Source organism: Coregonus lavaretus (assembly GCF_964263955.1).
Source record: "Coregonus lavaretus genome assembly, chromosome: 7".
NCBI lineage: Eukaryota > Metazoa > Chordata > Actinopteri > Salmoniformes > Salmonidae > Coregonus > Coregonus lavaretus.
The window spans coordinates 16,348,933-16,372,988 of record NC_139994.1 but is presented as its reverse complement, the minus strand read 5'-3'; the positions used below and the strand labels follow the sequence as shown (position 1 = coordinate 16,372,988).

The 24,056-nt window shown below is 44.3% G+C and overlaps 1 protein-coding gene across 1 annotated transcript in view; it reads right to left on the bottom strand.

The window, feature by feature from the left end:
- Positions 1-6,686: 6,686 nt before the first annotated feature.
- Positions 6,687-24,056, bottom strand: part of LOC311132194 (thrombospondin type-1 domain-containing protein 7A-like) — a gene marked incomplete at both ends in the record, with an annotated part of 209,378 nt that continues 192,008 nt past the window's right edge. The window contains 9 exon segments of the mRNA XM_084165414.1: positions 6,687-6,777; positions 9,365-9,452; positions 10,344-10,557; positions 14,097-14,143; positions 14,146-14,178; positions 19,930-20,025; positions 20,271-20,444; positions 22,373-22,547; positions 23,300-23,445. Coding sequence (XP_084021540.1) covers positions 6,687-6,777; positions 9,365-9,452; positions 10,344-10,557; positions 14,097-14,143; positions 14,146-14,178; positions 19,930-20,025; positions 20,271-20,444; positions 22,373-22,547; positions 23,300-23,445 — 1,064 coding nt within the window.

Sequence of the window (24,056 nt, the reverse complement as noted above, 5' to 3'; positions counted from 1 at the left end):
CCACAAGCACAAAGTTAATTCAAGACTGTCTATGTGCGCATGCATGTGCGTGCGTGTGCACGTATGTGTGTGCTGCTGTTATTGTGCAGTATCAAACTATACATAAACGCGCCGTCAGAGCAGGTTAAAGGAGCATGCACCACATGCTGAGTGTGTGTTTGTTTCAGGCAGTATGGACAGATAGCTCTCCTCTTCTTCCTTTCAAACGCCATCCTGGAGAAGAAGAAAAAAGAGGAGGAGAGGAGGAGAGGTGAAAAGAAAAGACAGGGAGGGTAGTTCTGGTTGAATAAATCTGCGGCCATCTCATTGCTACAACATCGCAGCGATCTGCTACTGTCACTATAACTCACCCCTGGGCCTGATGGATTCCTGTTCTGAATGGCTCAGGTAGCCTTCATAGGAGAATGAGAGAGAGAGAGAGAGAGAGAGAGAGAGAGAGAGAGAGAGAGAGAGAGAGACTAGCTTTCTCAACAGCTGCAGCAGCACCAGACCCAGGGGGATACATCTTTAGAGGCCTGCCATGATGCTGAATCCCAGGCTGGGGCCTGCTGCTACCCTGATACCCCTCATTCTGGAAGTGCAGGACTGGTGCCCACAAACCAGAGCCCCTATCAAGTGACCAAAGTGCTGATTTAGGATCAGTTTTTACCTTTTAGATCACAATAAATATGACTACACATGTGGACAGGGGGGACCTGATCCTAGATCAGCACTGCACTCTAAAACGCTTGACATATACGGCCCCAGGTTGAAGTTGAAGTTTCACTACCAGCGATTCATCAGGAAGTGAAGTGAAATAAAGAAAATGGGAAATTGGCCAATGTTTTCTTGGGGATAATATGCAACATATGCTCCCGATGTGATTTATTGAGACGCACAAATAGACAACACATAGGACCTTCACCAGGTCCTTGGCAATAGTCGCTCTGCCATGTTTCAGAGCATGAAACATTTTTGAAAGAGAATAATGTCGGGGCTCAAGCATACTCAAGGGCACTACAGAGCATCACTGAATCATATTGAGGAGCTACAATTGAACTAGTCATTTTTGCAGTACCAGAGATAGAGAGAGAGAGAGAGAGAGAGAGAGAGAGAGAGAGAGAGAGAGAGAGAATCCATTGAAAGGAGCTATGTTAACTAAACACTGAGCAGCAACTTTCTCTTCCTCCTGATCAAGCAACCCCCTCCCCCCTCTCTTTCTCTCTCTTCAACAGACACTCTAACTGTTAAAGGGATAATCAGGAGGTTGAGTGGTGCTAATTTCCCCTTGCACACCTTTGGTGCCCATTCACTGCAGGGGGGAGCAGGGCAGAGCAACGGGCAGTGAATTACAGACTAGTCACTTCCCTAATAGTCCTACCCAGGATGGAGGGCAGGGACAGGGGCGGGGGCGGGGAGACAAAGGAAGGGAAAGGGATGGAAAGAAGATTAATGAAGGCGAGAGGGAGAGAAAAGAAGGAGGCAGTGGGCCGAGCTGAGTGACATTGGCAGTACGTATAGGAGACAGAGCCTGGTCCGTCCGGTATTATGAATATGCCCAGCTGGCATGGCTCATTGCCCGATCGTCAGGGCAGATGTTGGGAGCAGAGGAGAGGGGAGCAGACCCCTTAGCTTCAGGCCTACCCATGATGTGGTGGTGGCAGGGATCTGTGGCTGCCATGCCTATGCCACCCTATCAGCCAGCTGGCATCTGAAGTGCCCACTCCACTCCGCTTTGACTACACACCCAGAGGGGGACAGACGAGTCAAACATGAGTTTTAACCCTGACCAGAAGGGATGGGTGGTGGGTAGTGGGAGGGTGCCTGGTGGGTTGTTATTGTGGGAGGGTGGGCACATCGATCTGCTATGTGTGGGTACAAAGCGTGGACTTCGTGGAGCTTGTGGCGGAGGCTGCCAACGTCTTTTATGTGGATGTGTGGTCAGGTGGGCGGGCGGGAACGTGCAGGCGGCGGGCAGACGGAAGGAGGGATCTTGGAGATGACAGAGACAAATGCGGGATCAGAATGACAGTCACAGGACGCAGCTGGCAGCCATCACCATCGAGTACTTCCTCCTCATCACAATTAGACCCACTGTGTGTTACTGTGTGTGTGTCTGACTGACTGCAGGCTTTTGGAGCAAGAGGACAAAGACAGGAAGAGAAGAGAAAGAGAGGAAGAACTATGTTTGAATGCTTGTCATTCTGTGGATGAAGTGTTGCAGATGCACTTCACATTCTCTAAAGGAAGGGACAAGTGGGACAGTTAAGGAAATGTTTCTAGTGAAAGCGGTCACAAAAAAAGGGCAACAAAAAAGTTTTCAACTGACAAAAACCATACTGAGGAGCTAAGTTCTGCTCGCCAAAGTTTGTCAGTCCGGGCTATCTATCTTCCAGACATCGTCAGCAGGAGTAGTAGTTGGCAGTGGCCTCTCTACTGGTTACATCACTGATGTCTTGAAAAACAGACACAGACAATTCACCTAATAGAGCCAGCTACTATTTAGTTTTATATGTTGGAGATTTAAAGTGATGCCAGGCATTCATCTCCATGCCTCGGCGGACAGACATAACTTTCCTGTCATCAATGAAACAAAGAGAGAGAGAGAGAGAGAGAGAGAGAGAGAGAGAGAGAGAGAGAGAGAGAGAGAGAGAGAGAGAGAGAGAGAGAGAGAGCGATTGATATGCCCAAATGCTCTTAAGTGCTTCAAATTTCCTCTCTCTCTTAATCACATTTTCCCTGGATCTTGATAACTCAGAGGTCGAGACAAGAAGTGTAATCACAACGGAAGTGAATTGATTAAGTTGATTAAGGAGCATGCACACACAGAGAGATGGAGACATGATTATGAGAAGAGCTGAATGGACGGTAGTAACAAGGCCACACAGACGGACTGTGGTTAGTCTCCCTGATCAATAATTACAATTGTGACAGTGTGATGACTCTGGTTGATTAAGACTGATTAAGACCAAAACATGACTTTAACAAGCAGAGGAGAGGACAATCAACTGATTCAGTGGAGGAATGTCATTTACTGTACACCAGGGCCTGGTCAAAAATAGTGCACTAAACAAGGAATAGGGTGCCATTTGTTACACTTCCTAAATGATCTGGAATTTACATAGAAACAACATGGTAACAGAATATCTACAAGACTATTACCTAGGAATTACCTGTAAATGTACAGCACAATCCTGTCATGACTAGCCTGGAAAACCATTCCCAAAAAGGCATAAAATCGGTAGCAGTGGCGCTCTCATGGAAGCTTTACGTTCCACCTAGGAACAAAGATGACTAAGTAATCCCTGTCAAAATCTGTCTATTTAAACTAGGGATATATTTTGTTGTTTTGCATGGGCTGCGTCTCAATCCACCTCATCCGTCAATAGTGGCCTTCCTCATCTGCGGTGGAAGGTGGCCGAGCTACAGCGATGTTGGTTAGACCATACCGTAAATCGGTATTCTTACGAAAACATCCTAACAGTTTTGGCTACACACCAATATGGAAAGACTCTCACGAACACGTACGTGTCGGTTGTTTTACTCTAGGACGCCCACAAGCCCCACAATACTCATCTGAAGGTACCCTGGTACCAGTTAAAAAATCTGTTTTTCCATGTATGAATCTGTTATGAAATGCGTTTCTATGGGCTAACAGCAGTAAGGCCAAATTCAATATATTTTTTAAATATATATTTTTATACCTAAAGGGGTCCTAAAATCAAAAATCTAAATGATCCTAGGTATGATCATTTACAACCAGCTTAGACTCATATTCACACTATCACCCAGGCCAGAGAGAGTGTGATTTTAAACGTATAGTAGAATAGCTCCAATTCCTCAGACTTCACTAAAGCCCCTTCTGTCCTCTGACATGTGTGTGTGTGTGTTTGTGTGTGTGTGTGAATAGCTCTTTCTAGCCTACGTGTGTCCAGGGTCTGAGTTTCTCACAGATTCTGCCGTCTTCAGCGGAGTGTTTCTACATCTATCTATTCCTCTGCACTGGAAGAGGGGATACATTTATTTTCAAAGAACTAGCTGGAGGGAATGGTCAGAATGACATCTTAAATAGTATTTTATTGCCATCTAGTGGTGTACACTGATATTACAACCTATTTGTTTTTTAATACGGGTGCATATGATGAGAGCATTTTCATGGAGGCTATTGACACAATTTAGTTTTTCTTATTTATTATCAACAACTGGTCAGATACATATAAACAACCTGTAGGAAAAGGACAGAGCTCTGCGACTTTGTTTTAACAAGGTAATCATCAGTATCGCTTTAGGAAAGATCATTAACATTACACAAACATTGGCAGAAACACACATGCACACACACACACATGCACGCACGCACACACACACTTCGATACTTTTTTTTTACTTAACACTGCGCAATAAAAAAAGAAATGAACATATTTATATATAATACATAAATAATTATTAAATAAAAACATTATGCACTCATTTATTTACAACTCATAATTTAAAAAAGTGAACATTCCTTTGACCAACTGGCAACAAACTCCTCAAAATGATCAATGTCTGTCTGTATGGCCGTCTGTACCACCACAATTCAATACCCTCTTTGTTTTCTGGGGAATAGAACGGTTGTAACAGATTCATTTACTTTACATGAGGTTTGTCCATCTATACCATTGAATAAACAGTCTGCACTACCAACTGCCAGTCTGCCATAGCCAATATTATGCATATAACCTGTTTTCAGACAGAGGACACTGATTCTGACTCTTCGGATATGTCATTGCATCATTAGCATGAGAAGCTTGAGCTACATCTAAGACCTTGATGCATTTGTTCCTTGGAATTCCTTGGAGTGTTATTGTGGCTACCTAGGCTACATTCTATCTAGCTTTTGCAATACAGAACCCATTCTAGAATAGCACCAAGACAAGGAGAATGAACAAAGCATAAATGTGTGTGAGTGATTATTGTAGACATTGTAGTCATACTCATTTCTCAACCGATGTAACAGTCACACTGAATATGAACAGTATTGAGAGATCACATATGATATGTATCTAGCAACACGCCTAAGCAGTTTGGATACAAGTAGGCTGTTCTAGTTAGGATTGAGGATGTTACACAGCAGTAGATATGAGACCAAGATATAAAGAGAACCCACTCTCTTCTGATGGAACAGAAGGTAAAGAAGACGTTGTGAACAAACCCAGTCACACCCTTCTGTCTGTCTTAACAACTAAGACCGGATTCAATCAAACTCGCAATGGGGGAAACGAATCACATTGCTCTTGCACTGTGAAAATGCACCCTTTCAATAACATTGTCAAATAGAATTGCTGCTGTGTTTCACTCAACAAACATTCAACAGTTCTTTGAATTAGCTTCTTTATGGTGCGAGAGCAATGTGATTTTTCTGCCATGCAGAATCCGGATTCCCTGCAGTGCACATTTAATGGAATTCAGGTCTTTGAGATGTTGAATAAAGATAATAAAGGGAAAAAAATGATGAACCATAATAAACCTTCAAAGCAACAGTCAGAGAAACCAACAGGAGAACAAACATAAAGTCAGTCAGGCAGGCAGAGAATGAGACATGTTCAGACCTCGGTTCAAACAGTATTTGTTTTCTTTCCAATACTTTAAGCATTTAATTGAGCCTGGCCTGGAGTGGCAGATGGGCGGGGTTTGCACTTTTGGGACTATTCCAATGGCTCCATTGCGCCAGGCAAGCTCCATCAAGCGCAGTTGAAAACAGATACTATTTGAACCCGTGTCTGTAAAATGCAGCTGTCCATACTACAAAGGTAAAGTGGTGCCCACAAAATAGATCCTATTTACATGGCATCGTCCGTCCTATCATCATATCACATACAAGAGGTAAAAGAAGTAAAATATTCTTAACCAACGTTGGTGAGTGTTTGTTTTTTAAAACAATTTCTACTTCTTTACATTTCTAGCACAAGACTGTACATCATCTTGTATTGAGAGAGGCAGCTTCCTAGACATAAGTACAAATCATGCTGCACTAATATAGTGCAATATTGCGCCTGAAAGCGGAAGAGAAATGGAAAGGCAGGCAGAGATTTCCTACAAAGGTTGACAGCGTTTCTGTAAGATCAGGACACTTTCTTCTTGTTTTGTTTTCTAGGGAAAAGGATCCAGTCCAGAACAAAAATAGAGAGGGAGCAATTTTCTCCAGGCAAAATAAAAAAGCGTTGAGTGTTTCTAATTTCATTGTCAACAGAGCACCTGTAGCAAAGGAGGGCCTTATGCTTTCGCAGCAAAAATCGTTGTTTTTTCAGGGCCCTCTCCAACAACCTTAGTTTCGAAAGGCATTTTTATTTGACAGAAAAAGTAGTAAATGGCAGATAAGCAAAGGCAGACTTCCTTAAGAAGAAGATAGAGTTTGTGAAGGCTCTTGTGAAACAAAGTATACAAAAATTTAATTAATAAAAAATATTGAGGAAGGAAAATTCTAGGCTACTAATGAACAAACATGATTCGATTTCTGTCTGACTTCTTATTCACTTTTTTTGTTGATAAATCGGTGACATAATGTAAGTCTTCCCAGAGTTCCAGATATTTTAAGCCACGCCCACTGGTAGCCTGAGAAGAACGGTCAAAGGTGGGTCTCCATGACAACCCGTCTGTCTGTTCCCACGACGACAGTTTCCATGATGTCAGTGTAAAATGATTCTGTCACGGGTAGATTAGGAGGTTTACATGTCAGCGTCTCCGTCATAGGCCAGGGTCAGGGGCTTGAGCCGGTTGTTATACATCTGTCTTCTCTGGGGTTTCTTTGGCTTTTTACTGGGAAAGAAAAATGGCAGAAAACATTGTTATTACATGTTTTATATACTCCTAGCCCTAATATGTAGGCCTAGATACCTTAATAATGGAGGATGTATCCATATCAGGGCTAAGTTACCCCCACCTGATACACAGAGCTCGCTCTGCTTTCTTTTGAAACCCCAACTTTCAGTTGGGTTAATTTGCCTCATGTTAGAGTTGCATGCATCGCTCTGCTGAAGGCCATGCTTTTAGTAGATGGTCAGTTCTTTGATCATGCAAAAGGCAATACTGAAATTGCCAATGACTCTGTTTCTATACTGCCACTGTCCTTGAAGGAAAAACGACAAATCTGTTGGTTATAGCAGTAGTAAGCCAGATAAATTTCAGAAGCACAGTTCAGTGCCCCATGTCCTAGCATTGAAGTGATGCTGTAGTGGATAATGCAACACCTCATGGAAAATTTCAACAGCTGCTATCATTTCTTTTTATATTGAGATGTGAGAGAGGTTGAACTCTGAAGGAAGCTGATGAGGGGGACAAGCACAGCACAGAAAGCAGCTTTTTTTCAGCCCAGAACAGTTCCCACTCAAACAGTTCTCACTCACCTTAATGCAAACTAGGCTATGGCACACAGAGACAGTGTAGACAGTTAGCTATAGGTCCATAATGATGACAACACTATGGCATGTCTGGGCAGGCTCTAATATATCACACATCACAACTTTACATAAAAACCACAGGGATGAGAGACAATAACAACACAATGATGAATAAGATATCAAATGTAAATAAGATATCTTATGAAATGTGCCCATTATGAATGGATCGTGAAGAATGGATGGAACTAATAAGAGATTGAATGGTGAGGGGATCATTGAATAGTGGTGATGAGTGATTCTTCCATCTGGCCACAAGAGGGCAGTATGCTATTGAAAGTGAAAGCTGATCATTTTATTGAGTAACTGTGAGATCAATGTTCTGCATCTCTGAAATCAGAAAAATATGGCACCCATATTAGGAAGTCCTTCAACAAAGAACCAAGGGACTTCCTAAAATGGATGCTGTACAGAAGTATGTTTAAGTATGGAGGTGCTCTAAAGACTACTAAACAAACTCCAGGAGCACAAAGGGGTCAGAGGTCAAACAGAGGGACCTGGGGGATGACTTCCTGCTCACCATCAATAGCTCCATGTGATTGGTCGGACAGGCACAAGTGACAGCAGATGTGGGGAGGAGAGAAAGACGAGAGGGTAGGGGAGTTTGTGTGAACACGGCAGCGAACACGGCAGCTAAGTTATGAGTGTTTCAAAGCGTTGTGGTTGTTGTTGTGGTTGTTGCTGTGGTTGTTGTTGGTGATTTTGTGGCTTATGATGGTTTTGTTGTTGATGCTGTTGTGGTTCTTGTTGATATTGATGTTGATGTTGTTGATTATATGGTTGTTGCTGACAGTGTTGATTTTGTTGTGGTGGTTGTTGTTGATTTTGATTTTGTTGTGGTTGTTGTTGATTATTTTGCTGATATTTATGTTTTTGTCGTTGTAATTGTTGTTGATCTTGACAATGATTCTGATGTGGTTGTTGTTCTTCATATTGTTGTTCTAGTTCATGTGCCTCATGCTGGCAGTCAGGACACGTATAAGCCATGGTATGATCGTTCTGCCCCATCCAGACCACCGTATCAGTGCACTGGTCAGGGTTCCAGTTATAGTGACGGGTATAACTCCGACTGATGGTGCACGGAGGAGGGGGGGAGATAGATGGAAGGAAAGAGAAAAGCAAAATGGAGAGTACAAATAATGACATGATTTGAAATGAAAATGAATGGGTCAAAATGAAACTGATGTGATCGTGAAGACATATACACTGAGTGTCCAAAACATTAAGGACACCTTCCTAATATTGAGTTGCACCCCACCCTTTTGCCCTCAGAACAGCCTCAATTCGTCAGAGTATGAACTCTACAAGGTATCGAAAGCGTTCCACAGGGATGCTGGCCCATGTTGACTCCAATACTTCCCACAGTTGTGTCAAGTTGGCTGGATGTCCTTTGGGTGGTGGAGCATTCTTGATACACAAGGGAAACTGTTGAGTGTGAAAAACCCAGCAGTGTTGCAGTTCTTGACACAAACTGGAGCGCCTGGCACCTACTACCATACCCCGTTCAAAGACACTTCAATATTTTGTCTTGCCCATTCACCCTCTGAATGGCACACATACAAAATCCATGTCTCAAATGTCTCAAGGCTTAAAAATCATTCGTTAACCTGTATCCTCCCCTTCATCTACACTGATTGAAGTGGATTTAACAAGTGAGGGATCAATAAGGGATCATAGCTTTCACCTGGATTCACCTGGTCAGTTTATGTCATGGAAAGAGCAGGTGTCCTTAATGTTTTGTACACTCAGTGTACATACAGGTGATGACATACATACATACATACATACATACATACATACATACATACATACATACATACATACATACATACATACATACATACATACATACATACATACATACATACATACAAGTGATGACATACAGAATACAGGTGACAGACATACAGATGACTGATATACACAAACTATCAAACAGGTTAACTTACCAGGCTAGGAAGGTCATGGAGACTATAAAGATGAGTAGAACAAAAGCTCCAGCTGCCACACCGTAGACCCATGTCTTGAGTTTACCATCTGTAGAGAAGGAGACATCACACACACTTAGCACACTGACAAGTGACCAACGTCAGAGACAGCTCACATTGGACTATAATGTGAATGGCTTCAGTGCAACTCCATTCCTGTGCAGTAGAGGGCAGCAGTACACCATATGTTTTCCTGATCATCTTGTTGTTGGAAATTATTATAGGTGGATTGTACTTTCATTTTGCTGTAAATATTAAGATCCAGTGTATCATCATATGTGAGTAGAAATTCTGGATATTTTGAGGATGAGAAATTCTGTGCCTAATCCTAAATGTGTGCGCAAATGGCGGTGTGAGACTTCTGTTCAACTATTTATTGATGTCGTTAGCGTCACGCCCTGGCTCGGGGGACTCTCGTATGTTGAGCCAGGGTGTTAGTTTCTATGTTGCATTTCTATGTTGGCCAGGGTGGCTCCCAATCAGAGACGGCTGTAGCTCGTTGTCTCTGATTGGGAGTCATACTTAGGTAGCCGTTAGGCTTTCATTCTTTGTGGTTTCTTGTTCTTATTTGGTTTGTGTTAAACCGTAGACATCACGTTATCGTCTGTTGTTTTGATCGTGTGATCATTCTCTAAATAAATATGTTCACCTTCAACGCTGCGCATTGGTCCTCCTCCTTAGACGATCGTGACAGTTAAAGGATTTGTGCAAAAACAATTTGTGGCTACCGGGAATGACACAATGCAGAATTATTGCCTCTTTGTAGCTCTGCTGCAAATTCTGTTATAATTCCTGAATATATTCACATTTACTTTCTACAAAATACAGGCCGATATTCTAACAAGATTTGACAATACCACATAATAACAACTAAGACATTTCTTGGATGGTTCCCTACAGTCCCATAAATTGATAGAGTAAATCTGTCTGGTTAGTGTACCTGGTCCGAAGGGCTGTAGGAACCAGGTGCGTCCGGCACGGCCAGGCAGGCTGTTGGAGGGCTGTGTGGGGCTGACCGCCCTGATGGTCTTCACGTCAGCCCTGTTGTCCCCCGCCGTGGGGATCTCTAACACGGGGATCACCGTACACTGGTCCAGCAGGCCGTCTGACGTCATCACCTCCGTATAGCCCTCCTCGCAACCACACACACCCGCCTGTGAGAAGAGGGAAGGAACACATGTATGAGGGAAATGCACTCGCACATCAAGGGGTTGCTTTGCAGGTGTGTTAGAGATGGTCAATATAAAATCAAAACATGGACAGAAGGCATTTTTGTCAGTTTCCTCTCTTTTAGTAGAGCAAATAAAGCAGTCGGAGGCTAGTGACCTGGCTAAGCACCAAGTTGGATTAAAGTGAGGTTATTTCTTATCAGATATTCCCAGGTGTAATTGAATGAATCATCACTCAGCTTTAGCTCAGCCTCATATCTTGGCAGTATTGAAATGCACCATCACATGTTTCAAACCCCTTTGTGATGCTACTGCTGCTTTGAAAGAGGGGGGATCAGACAGAAATTCATGCTCTGAGATTGAAAGGGTGGGGTCTGTAGGGGTATATAGCCAGCCAACCCAAAGGTTTCCTCTATTCTTCCTCTCTTTCTCTTATTCTTCTCTCTCTCTGTTCACTCATCTGCCTGCTTGGCGGGGGGTTCCCCTATTCCCCGGCAATCTCCGGAGGATAATCACCCAGAGAAGAAATACCCACAATGCAATCAGTGGCTGTACGACTGAACACACACGCACACATAGACACACACAGGGCCGACAGATGAAAGAATAGGGCAGGAAACAGGAGGGCTGATTAGCATAACCAAAGTGGCAGACAAAGAGAGGGGCAGGATGAGGATGCAGCAGCCTTATCACCGGTTTGTTATGCAGCCTGGTTCTGTACCGCAGCATGGGGCTAAACAACACACTGCTGAGACTGAGGCTGGCTGACACACATTAAACGCACCAAAACCTACACGTGCCTGCACACACATACAAACACAAACAGACACACACATATTCTCCTATACACACACATGCATGCATACACACATAGACAGACACAAAAATAGGGAATCTCATTGACAGAAAAAAAGAAATTTACTAACGACCAAACCTACAAGCACAAAAACACACTGGAACAAGATATACAGCATACACAATCACAGAAACACTGTTTCTCTCCCCCAGCCCTGGGAGATCACTTACAGCACAAACATATACTGAACAAAAATATAAACGCAACATGCAACAATTTCAAAGATTTTACTGAGTTAGTTCATATAAGGAAATCAGGCAATTGAAATAAATTCATTTGGCCCTAATCTATGGATTTCACATGACTGGGAATACAGATATGCATATGTTGGTCACAGAAAGTAGGGGTGTGGATCAGAAAACCAGCCAGTATCTGGTCTGACCATCATTTGCCTCATGCAGTGCGACACATCTCCTTCGTATAGAGTTGATTAGGCTGTTGATTGTGGCCTGTGGAATGTTGTCCCACTCCTCTTCAATGGCTGTGTGAAGTTGCTGGATATTGGTGGGAACTGGGCCATGTCTGGTGGGTATGAAGTCCATGAATGAACTGGGCCATTTTCAGCTTCCAGGAATTGTGTACAGCATTATCATGCTGAAACATGAGGTGATGGCAGCGGATGAATGGCACGAAATTGGGCCTCAGGAACTCGTCACGGTATCTCTGTGCATTTAAATTGCTATTGATACAATGCAATTGTGTTCGTTGTCCATAGCTTATTCCTGCTCATACCATAACCCCACCACCACGGTTACGACACCGAATCTGCAGTCAGGTTAAGACCCTGGTGAGGATGACGAGCATGCAGATGAGCTTCCCTGAGACGGTTTCTGACAGTTTGTGCAGAAATCCTTCAGTTGTGCAAACCCACAGTTTCATCAGCTGTCCGGGTGGCTCGTCTCACACCATCCAGCAGGTGAAAAAGCTGGATGTGGAGGTCCTGGGCTGAGGTTGTGAGGCCAGTTGGACGTACTGCCAAATTCTCTAAAACAACGCTGGAGGAGGCTTATGGTAGAGAAATTAACATTAAATTATCTGGCAACAGTTCTGGTGGACATTCCTGCAGTCAGCTTGCCAATTACACGCTCCCTCAAAACTTGAGACATCTGTTGCATCAAAAATGCACATTTATTGTCCCCAGAACAAGGTGCACCTGTGTAATAATCATGCTGTTTAATCAGCTTCTTGATATGCCACACTTGTCAGGTGGATGGATTATCCTGGCAAAGGAGAAATGCTCACTAACAAGGATGTAAACAAATTTGTGCACAACATTTGAGAGAAATAAGCTTTTTGTGCATATGGAAAATGTCTTGGATCTTTTATTTTAGATCATGAAACATAGGACCAATACTTTACATGTTACGTTTATATTTTTGTTCAGTATAAAAGAGCAGAGTCACAATACACAAACTGACACATTATTTTTATTTTTTTACCCGCTTTTTCTCCCCAACAGGCTCGGGAGAGGCGAAGGTCGAGTCATGCGTCCTCCGAAACATGACCCGCCAAACCGCGCTCCTTAACACCTGCCCACTTAACCCGGAAGCCAGCCGCACCAATGTGTCGGAGGAAACACCGAAGTCAGCCTGCAGGCACCCGACCCGCCACCAGGAGTTGCTAGAGCGCGATGAGCCAAGTAAATCCCCCCCAGACAAACCCTCCCATATCCCGGACGATGCTGGGCCAATTGTGCGCCGCCCTATGAGACTCCCGGTCACGGCCGGTTGTGACACAGCCTGGGATCGAACCCGGGTCTGTAGTGACGCCTAGACACATTTGAGCCATATTCAGCTAGACATGTTGTTGTAGCTCTCTCACAGCCCCCTCAGCTAGCACTGACTAGAGGGCTGAGTCCTGGTTCATGGTGTTAGTAATAGTGACTGGTTCTGATGTGTTCTGACATGGGTGTGTGTGTGTAGATGGTGTCGATCCCCATACACACACACACAAACTCCTAGTGTACCCATTTAACTGGTCCCCCGGTGTTTCCAGGAAATGTACTCTGTTTGCAGTGAACACAAATGCTGGAAGCTCTCAGCCCGAGGAGGGACAGACTACATTTCAAAGACCAGGCTGTATATTATCGGATGTTTCTTTCTCACATAAGACAGAGAATCAAGTACATTTAATTTTAAAAAATTGAAGTTATATGTTCTATGTTATTTGTACTTGTTCTGGGATTGCCTGTGAGAAGCTTGATAATGTGAGAGGGAGTTTAGTTAAGAGGAAGTATAATTGAAAAATAAAATAGTCTTCTTGATCATGCGTTATCATTTTACGTACATTTATGTAGTAGGCTCCTGCTACGGCAGATGCAACGATCCCTGTAGCGATACAGTAAGTACAGGGGCATTCATCTGCACATGTAATAGGAACACCATAACAATGGCATGAACACACCATCAGAGACTAACAATTGCAAACTAACCCAGATGGACTGGTGTCATCCCCACAGGGTCTGTTTCGCTCTCTCTCTCTCTCTCTCTCTCTCTCTCTCTCTCTCTCTCTCTCTCTCTCTCTCTCTCTCTCTCTCTCTCTCTCTCTCTCTCTCTCTCTCTCTCTCTCTCTCTCTCTCTCTCTCTCTCTCTCTCTCTCCTCTCTCTCTCTCTCTCTCTCTCTCTCTCTCTCTCTCTCTCTCTCTCTCTCTCTCTCTCTCTCTTTTCACCTCTGTGCAGAAGGAGCGTGGTTTGTTGCAGGCTGGGTCACATGAACGTCTGCCACGGGCTGGGCCGTCATAGGGCAGCCACCTGTAGGGTAGAGGTCAGAGGGCAAGTGTCAGTGGGAGGGATTTGGGGCAGCGAGGGGATGGAAGAGAGGGTGCCATGGGAAGCAGTCTCCCTTTATGACATAAAGATTCTGTACATTTACTTATTGCGCTAATGCAAGCAGACAAACACTTTCATATATATATACACACACACACACACACACACACACAGCAGTGCAGCAGACACGTGGCCCAGGTTTTTAGCTTTCACTGCTGTCTTTGTTACTGCACTTCAGTCTGTTGTGCTGCAGGCAACATGGATCAGAGACACTACACACCTCTTCTCTGTTTTGCACTCTCTCTCTCTCTCTCTCTCGCTCGCTCGCTTAGATTCTACATGTCTCTCCTCCCTCCCTCTCTCTATTTCTCTCATTATCCCCCCCCCCCCCCCCCACCCCCCCACAGTATATTTTGATATTGCAATAATTCAGTAATTAGAGCACTCTGATAGCTAGCTGCTCAAAATTCCTCCCCAAATCCCCTGACAAAAACACACAGTCCCATTAATTCATGGTTTAGCAGATATACGCTACACATTATGCACCACCCAGAGAGCAAGCGTACAGACAGACACAGTTAGATAAACAGGAAAGCAGACAGAGCTCTCTAGGTCTCAAATGAGTTGTGTGTACTGTAGTGAGTTGATGCATTCACTGCAACGTTCATACTGATACAGTACCTGGGCTTTTACGCTTCAGATATCAAGGACAACATGTCTGTGTACTAAATGGTACCTTATTTCCTACATAGTGCACTATTTTTGATGAGAGCTCTATGGACCTTGGTCAAAAGAAGTGCACTACAGTATATAGGGAATAGGGTGCCATTTGGGATACAGGCATGCCTGAGAAGGGAAGGTAGTCCAGCCCGGGACTCATCCCAATCCCCATCCCTTTAAGTAATTGCCTCAGGGAGATTCCCGTTGTCCCATCAATGCAGCAGAGTAGACTGCCTTAAGGCATAAATAAAAGGGCTCGCTGTTTTCTCACTAAGCTTTAATTTTACACTGGGGTAAATCAATATATATAAGAGAAGGGTATAGGAGAGAAGAGGAGGGATACTGTAATAGAACTACATCAACTAGACAGAGAGGAGGGATATGGTAGTGGAGTGGAGGGAACTAGACCAAGGTTATACAGAGGAGGGATATGGTAGTGAAGTGGAGGGAACTAGACCAACTAGACCAAGAGGAGGGATATGGTAGTGTAGTGGAGGGAACTAGACCAAGGTTATACCAAGGATGGATATGGTAGTGTAAAGGAGGGAACTAGACCAACTAGACCAAGAGGAGGGATATGGTAGTGGAGTGGAGGGAACTAGACCAACTAGACCAATGTTATACAGAGGAGGGATATGGTAGTGCAGTGGAGGGAACTAGACCAAGGTTATACAGAGGAGGGATATGGTAGTGTAGTGGAGGGAACTAGACCAACTAGATCAAGAGGAGGGATATGGTAGTGTAGTGGAGGGAACTAGACCAAGGTTATACAGAGGAGGGATACGGTAGTGTAGTGGAGGGAACTAGACCAAGGTTATACAAAGGAGGGATATGGTAGTGTAGTGGAGGGAACTAGACCAAGGTTATACAGAGGAGGGATATGGTAGTGTAGTGGAGGGAACTAGACCAAGGTTATACAGAGGAGGGATATGGTAGTGTAGTGGAGGGAACTAGACCAAGGTTATACAGAGGAGGGATATGGTAGTGTAGTGGAAGGAACTAGACCAAGGTTATACAAAGGAGGGATACGGTAGTGTAGTGGAGGGAACTAGACCAAGGTTATACAGAGGAGGGATATGGTAGTGTAGTGGAGGGAACTAGACCAAGGTTATACAGAGGAGGGATATGGTAGTGTAGTGGAGGGAACTAGACCAAGGTTATACAGAGGAGGGATATGGTAGTGTAGTGGAGGGAACTAGACTAAGGTTATACAGAGGAGGGATATGGTAGTGTAGTGGAGGGAACTAGACCAAGGTTATACAGAGGAGGGATATGGTAGTGTAGTGGAGGGAACTAGACCAAGGTTATACAGAGGAGGGATATGGTAGTGTAGTGGAGGGAACTAGACCAAGGTTATACAGAGGAGGGATATGGTAGTGTAGTGGAGGGAACTAGACCAAGGTTATACAGAGGAGGGATATGGTAGTGTAGTGGAGGGAACTAGACCAAGGTTATACAGAGGAGGGATATGGTAGTGTAGTGGAGGGAACTAGACCAAGGTTATACCGAGGATGGATATGGTAGTGTAGTGGAGGGAACTAGAACAGATTCACAGCTCAGTCAGTCCTACAGCCCTTCCTTGCTGATAAGTTTGGTTTCTATGACAATGTTGTAGGTGGCAGTCAGGACTAGGTTCGTCATTAGGGGTTTAAACAGCACCACGGTAACCAGGCTGAAAGAAACAGGGTTACCACAGCAGCCAGGGAGCGTAATCATAATAAATGTAACATAATATAATATCTGCAACTAAGCAGACACTTTTATCCAAGTGCTTGAAGGAATGAAAAAGGTTCCAGTTCTTCCTTCAATTTAACAGTACCTTTTAAGCAGGTATTTTACAATATGTACCCAAGCATTAGAGAATGACAGGTACCAGGCCCAGTACTCTGTACCAGTCAGCATCGGTCCACTTCAACCACTTAGCTAAATTCCTTCACTTCAACATCCCACTTCACAAGAGATATATGTGTAGCAACACTCAGAGAGTAAGTTATTCATAAAAATGATACTGTAGGCAGAAAACTGCTAATCTATCTGAAGATGTTTAGAATATTCATGATGGTGATGCACATGGACACACACACACACATCGTATGCAAATCATAAGCGGAAGCCACATGGCATGAAAGGAAGTGTTTGCATCAAGGAAATACAGGGTATATGCCAATCAACCGATCTAATATAATATGCATAAAATATGCATACCATCTGGAGCGTATGGCTGTGGAATGCCTTGGCATAGGATCTATAGCATCATTAATATACGTTGAGTGTGAATTCAGGCAATATCATGATTAATGCACACCTACTGTACCTAACACATGTAATGTGTATTAAGCTGTCTAGATAAATGCGTATTAAATAAAGTTTGATTCGATTTGTAATGTCATACTGTATGCCTACACACCAAACAACATGTTAGTTATAGTTTGCAGAAATTTTTCATCCACTCGTTTACATTTTAGTAATTTAGCAAATGCTCTTATCCAGAACGACATACAGTTAGTGCATTCATATTAAGATACACTACATAACCAAATGTATGTGGACACCTGCTTGTCGAACATCTCATTTCAAAATCATGGGTGTTAATATAGAGTTGGTCCCCCCTTTGCTGCTAAAACAGCCTCCACTCTTCTGGGAAGGCTTTCCACTAGATGTTGGAACATTGCTGCGAAGACTTGCTTCCATTCAGCCACAAAAGCATTAGTGAGGTCGGGCACTGATGTTGGGCGATTAGGGCCGGCTCGCAGTCGGCGTTCCAATTAATCCCAAAGTTGGGGTTGAGGTCAGGCCAGTCAAGTTCTTCCACAGCGATCTCGACAAACCATTTCTGTATGGTCCTCGCTTTGTGCATGGGGGCATTGTCATGCTGAAACAGGAAAGGGCCTTCCCCAAACTGTTGCCACAAAGTTGGAAGCACAGAATCGTCTAGAACATCATTGTATGAGGTAGCGTTAAGATTTCCCTTCACTGGAAATAAGGGGCCTAGCCCGAACCAAGAAAATCAGCCCCACACTATTATTTCTCGTCCACCAAACTTTACAGTTGGCACTATTCATTCGGGCAGGTAGCGTTCTCCTGGCATCCGCCAAACCCAGATTTGTCAGTCGGACTGCCAGTTGGTGAAGCCTGATTCATCACTCCAGAGAACGCGTTTCCACTGCTTCAGAGTCCAATGGTGGCAAGCTTTACACCACTCCAGCCGACGCTTGGCATTGCGCATGGTGATTTTAGGATTGTGTGCGGCTGCTCGGCCATGGAAATCCATTTCATGAAGCGCCCGATGAACAGTTATTGTGCTGACGTTGCTTCCAGAGGCAGTTTGGACTCGGTAGTGAGTGTTGCAACCGAGGACAGACGATATTTACGCGCTACGCGCTTCAGCACTCGTTGGTCCCATTCTGTGAGCTTGTGTGGCCTACCACTTTGCGGCTGAGCTGTTGTTGCTCCTAGACGTTTCCACTTCACAATAACAGCACTTACAGTTGATAGGGGCAGCTCTAGCAGGACAGAAATTTGACAAACAGACTTGTTGGAAGGTGGCATCCTATGACGGTGCCACGTTGAAAGTCACTGAGCTCTTCAGTAAGGCCATTCTACTGCCACTGTTTGTCTATGGAGATTGCATGGCTGTGTGGTCGATTTTATACCCCTGTCAGCAACGGGTGTGGCTGAAATTGCCGAATCCACTAATTTGAAGGGGTGTCCACATACTCTTGTATATATAGTGTAACTAGTTGAGACAACCACATAATTATCACAGTCGTAGTAAGTCAATTTTTCCACAATAAACAAGTTGTCAGCAAAGTCACTGCTAGTAGTCAGTGGTTATTCATTCCTCAGATGATTCATCGCTGAATAAGACACGCATCCTTCATGATAAGTGACATATACACTGTAACTCTTCTTCCGGCATCTCCTAGCTCTGAGCACCACCGAGGCAAAGGCAGCAGTCACAGACCTAAAGCTGACGTGTGACGGCTAACAGATTTGAAATGTGTCATCGTCAAGGATTAAATCCTCCTCATCTCCTACACACACACTAACACATACACACGCACACTCGGTGGCACGCCGGCATACACACAGGAATGCATGCACACATACACGCAGCCTCAGCTCCACAATGACAGGCAGTCAGGAAGTGCTCGGAAAGCAATCTCTCTCTTCTTCGAACAAACAAATTCCACTCGCTCCGACAGGCAGAGACAGGGTTTTAAATAACCGTACCCACCTCATCATCATCAGCCAAAGAGGCACCCGACCTGGAGAGAGCTGGGCTGGGTGGCTGACTGTAGCAGAACTGTATTGTACTATTCATTGGAGCTTCTGAGCTAATTCACATCGCACACATTCATACAGTTTTGATAATGTAGCTACTAAATCGAGAGGCAGTGACTGAAATATTTTGCTACAGTAGGATACCACTCAAAACTCGTCCTTGGAGAAGGGTTTAGTGACTTCTATTCAGCGGCATATGAAGTAGGCAAATATATAAAGGGATTAGTTTAAAAGAAGGAGTGTTGGTGGTTGCATTCTGACGGGGGATGGGGTATGAGCAGCACACAAACACTCACACACATTTGTTTTACTACGTTTGTGGGGACCAAACAATTGATTCCCATTCAAAATCCTATTTTCTTTAACCCCTAACCCTAATACTAACCCTAACCTTAACCTTAACCCTAACCCTAACTCCAAACCCCTAACCCTGAACCTAACCCCTAAGCCTAAAATAGTATTTTTCCTTGTGGGGATCTGCGAAATGTTCCCACTTGTCCAGATTTTCCTTGTTATACTATCCACACACACACACACACACACACACACACACACACACACACACACACACACACACACACACACACACACACACACACACACACACACACACACACACACACACACACACACACACACACACACACACACACACACACACACACACACACACATACACATACACACACACACACACACACACACACACACACACACACAGACACATACCTGTGACATTTAATCCATCAGATCTCTGACACCAGACCAGTCGAGAGGAGCTTCTCCACGCTCCTGTCATCCACTTGTACTCATAACACTGGCCCTCTGTAGTGGGAGGAGAGATGTGGGTCAGTACAGACTACTCATAACACTGGCCCTGTGTAGTGGGAGGATAAATGTGGGTCAGTACAGACTACTCATAACACTGGCCCTCTGTAGTGGGAGGAGAGTTATGGGTCAGTACAGACTACAAATAGTTCATATAATATCATAAAGGGACAAATGCAAGTGTGTATTTTTGAATGTGTGTATGTGTGTGTGTGTATGTGTGTGTGTGTTTGTAGACTGACCAGTGCAGGGCCGAGCCTCCCACTCCTGTTCTGGACACTGCAGTAGGTTCTCTGGCTCCTGGGCCAGCACCGCTCTGGATCTGACCTGCACTGAGCCGAAACCCAGGTCATCTCCACTGACACAGCTCAGCTGGCACGGGCTCCACAGTGTCCAGTCAGTCAGGTAGCAGTCACCTGTACAGAAACACACAGTACACAACCTTCAACACATTTAGCTGTACACAGTTGAGAATGTCCAGTACTATATGAGATGTTACTGTTAACCATGTAACCTGACCATGGCGCCAGAGTTTATCATGGTCATATCACAATATTCCTGGCCCTGGCACTACATCATTGTAATGGGAAACTTGAATGTTACTTTTATTTGGTTTAGATGTCATCCTATGCCCACACTGATTGTCACTAGGCAGAATTCTCAGACTTCTTCAGAGAATTCATTTTTTTTGTTGTTGGTTTAAACCCTATCCCTGGGGCGGCAGGTAGCTTAGTGGGTAAGAGCATTGTGCCAGTAACCGAAAGGTCGCTGGTTCTAATCCCTGAGCCGACTAGGTGAAAAATCTGTCGATGTGCCCTTAAGCAAGGCACTTAACCCTAATTGCTCATGTAAGTCGCTCTGGATAAGAGCGTCTGCTAAATGACTAAAATGTAAATGTAATAATTAAACCTGTCCTCAAATATTTCCCCAACAGAGCCAGATCCCATTTTTCATTATCCTCTATTCTAGCTTGGATCATTAAAATAGGTCAGAGTCATTCATTCATCCCATTGTAGTGGCAGGGAGGAAGTGAGCACACGTCTAAATATTAATTAATCATAAAGCCGCCAGGTCCAAAGAGGCCTAATCCGCCTTATGATTATCAGAGTACGTGCGTCAGGCATGGTGGGGTCATGGACTGGGCTACGATCAGGCAAGGGAGGCAGGGGTGTGATGAGGTAGAGGAGGGGGAGAGAGGTGATGTCTGGTGGGGTTTCAAGTGGAGATTACCTGCCTCCTCTGTCCTGGCTGCCTGAGCTATACCACTGGAGATTAGAGCTGGCTATGTAGATTTAGTAGGCCACAGGCTGAGGGTTTTTGTGATATGTGTGAGGGCAATGATTAGTAAGATAGTAGGGAAGTAGAGTAACATTACAAAGATGACTATGACTACACACGTGTCCACAACTACCACAGCTCTGGACACGCACATGCACAAACACATGCGCACACACAAACATGCACACACACACACGCACACAGACACACACACACAAACACCACACACAATTTTCTGCTGCATGAGTTTGTGTCACAACTCTCTACTTCTGCTACAGAGGAGCTGTCAAAATGGGACGTTGGATCTGTCATTCACAGGCACTGGCAAAAAAGCAAATGCGGACTGTAAAAATAGTGTTCATACTAGTCGTTTTCAGATCCACTTTTTTCCCTAGCAACTCTCTGAAATGTATGACGTTGAAAGGTTTTTACTCAGAAGAGAAAATCATTGAGTTATCTCCACTTTCATGTCATTGGAGATAAGGAAATAATGTATTCATATAATCAGATCTTAGAAACCTCACTTTACTAGCTTGTTGGATTCCCTACAATGTCAGTCAACATCACTATGAAACAGAGAATGACACACTGTAGCAGTGCTCTCTAGCACCAGAGTATTTAACCATCCAGTCATCAGTGTTTACTGTCAGTGTCAGCAGGATACTGCTCCTAAGAGATTCATGTTATGAGAGAGCTTGACTAGCATATAACACAGCTAGGACCATATAAATGTGATTTAATGGCAGTAGTGAACTCAGCTCAGCCTAAAAGGCACAGCAAAATGTCTCTGCATATTTGGTAAAGAACGTCAAAGGACAAGGGGCTTTCTCAACCAGACAGACCTATACAAATCTACAAAACACCATTAATGTTCCACATTGTAACCAGATTGCTGTGTTGAACTAGTTACATAGTAGATTAGATGGATGCTCAGAGGAGAATCTTTACTGATCATAGGGTCAGGCGTTTTCCCTGGTCAGATCTTGGCAGCCTCTTATCTAGGGACTGGGTCCATTGTCCAGGACTCTGGATCCCCAGTCATTGCAGGCCAAGTTAAGTTAGTTACCTGGACAGGGCGAGGTACAAGGTTCTTCCAGGGTGATCTGTTTGTCGCCGTCTACTGAGGGCTCAAGGTTTCCACACAGCTCATCATCCACCAGGTTGCCCTCTCCCTGGCCAGACCCGTCCGACACAAAGCAGGACACGTTACGGAACCGCAGCCCCTCTCCGCACCTCGCACCCTGGACGATAAACATAGAGAGAAAATACAGGTTAAAATACACCTCCATAGCCATTTAATTTTGTGTCACAGATTGCCATTGTGTGTAGGCTTTAGCCCTCTGAGCTAAAGCCTAGGCATTAGCTTGGGAAGCTAACACAAGTCTTCAGGTCTCAGGCATGGTTACCCACCAGGTTCACTGTTATAGTTCAGAGTTTCTATGCCTGTCAAGGCCATGACATTGATCTTTGGTTTGCCAGAAATAACAGCTAGTCTAGGATTGTGCTGTAGGCTGCTGATGAGCTACTGTCTGCTGTCAGAAACTCCAGAAGGAGGAGAAAACAGCCCAGAACAAAGGAGTGTCAACATTCCCTTACTCTGCAATAGAATACAGTGCCCTGTCTGTCAAAAATATAGATGCTTCTGGCAAATAAGAAAGAGAGAAATAAAGAGAAAGAGACAGAGACAGACAAAACAGAAAGTGTGTGAGAGATAGATGGAAAGAAAGGGAGAGAGAAAGAAAGAAAGAAAGAAAGAAAGAAAGAAAGAGAGAGAGAGAGAGAGAGAGAGAGAGAGAGAGAGAGAGAGAGAGAGAGAGAAAAAGAAAGAGAGAGAGAGAGAGAGAGAGAGAGAGAGAGAGGAGAGAGAGAGAGAGAGAGAGAGAGAGAGAGAGAGAGAGAGAGAGAGAGAGAGAAAGAGAGGAGAGAGAGAGAGAGAGAGCGAGACAGAGACAGAGACAGAGAGAGAGAGAGTGAGAGAGATAGAACACCTCACCTCAGACTTGCACTCGGACCAGGAGCTGTATCTCCATTGGTAGCAGGGTCTGACTGGGCAAGGCTTCCACTGTTCCCTCTGAGGGGGGCAGGGTCGCCCATCACCCTGGGGCACCTGGAGCACCGTTCTCCTGCGCCACAGCTTCCCTGGAGAGGAGAGAGGAAGGTGTAAATTATGGATTTTTCCCCACTAAGGGTGCGTTTGTAAATTGCCTCCAGTGTGTCAAAGTGCACTTTGGTTTCGTTCGTAAATTGAGACCGTTGTCAGATTGTCTGTTCGTAAATTCAGAGTGTTTCGCTCTTGGAGCATTCCGAGCGCACACTGGACGCTCTGGCCGAGGAGTAGGGTTGATCTGAGCATTCTGACCTCACAACAGCAGTCATGCACCCAAGCTAGCTGGCTATTTCCAGACACAAATGAGAGAACACCTCACTCTGACTATTTTACTCGCCCTAGCAGAGGTGGTTAGGCTGTTTTCATGTTGTCTAGAGCGTTAGTGACTGTAACTGTGCTGCTGGCAACAATTTAATTACACTTTTTTGCCGACGTTTACTGACACTGTTCATATTCAGTTATTCTGCACTATGGCACACTCAGACGAGAGTGCTCTGAAATCGGAGTAGATAGCCAGAGTGAATTTACGAATGCGCCATTAGTAATTTTAGTTATTTCACACTTCTGTCTGTCAAGTGGATGATGGAGTGTCCAAGGCCCTGTCCAAAACAAATTAGGTCTTTTGTTTTTTTGGATAGTCAAC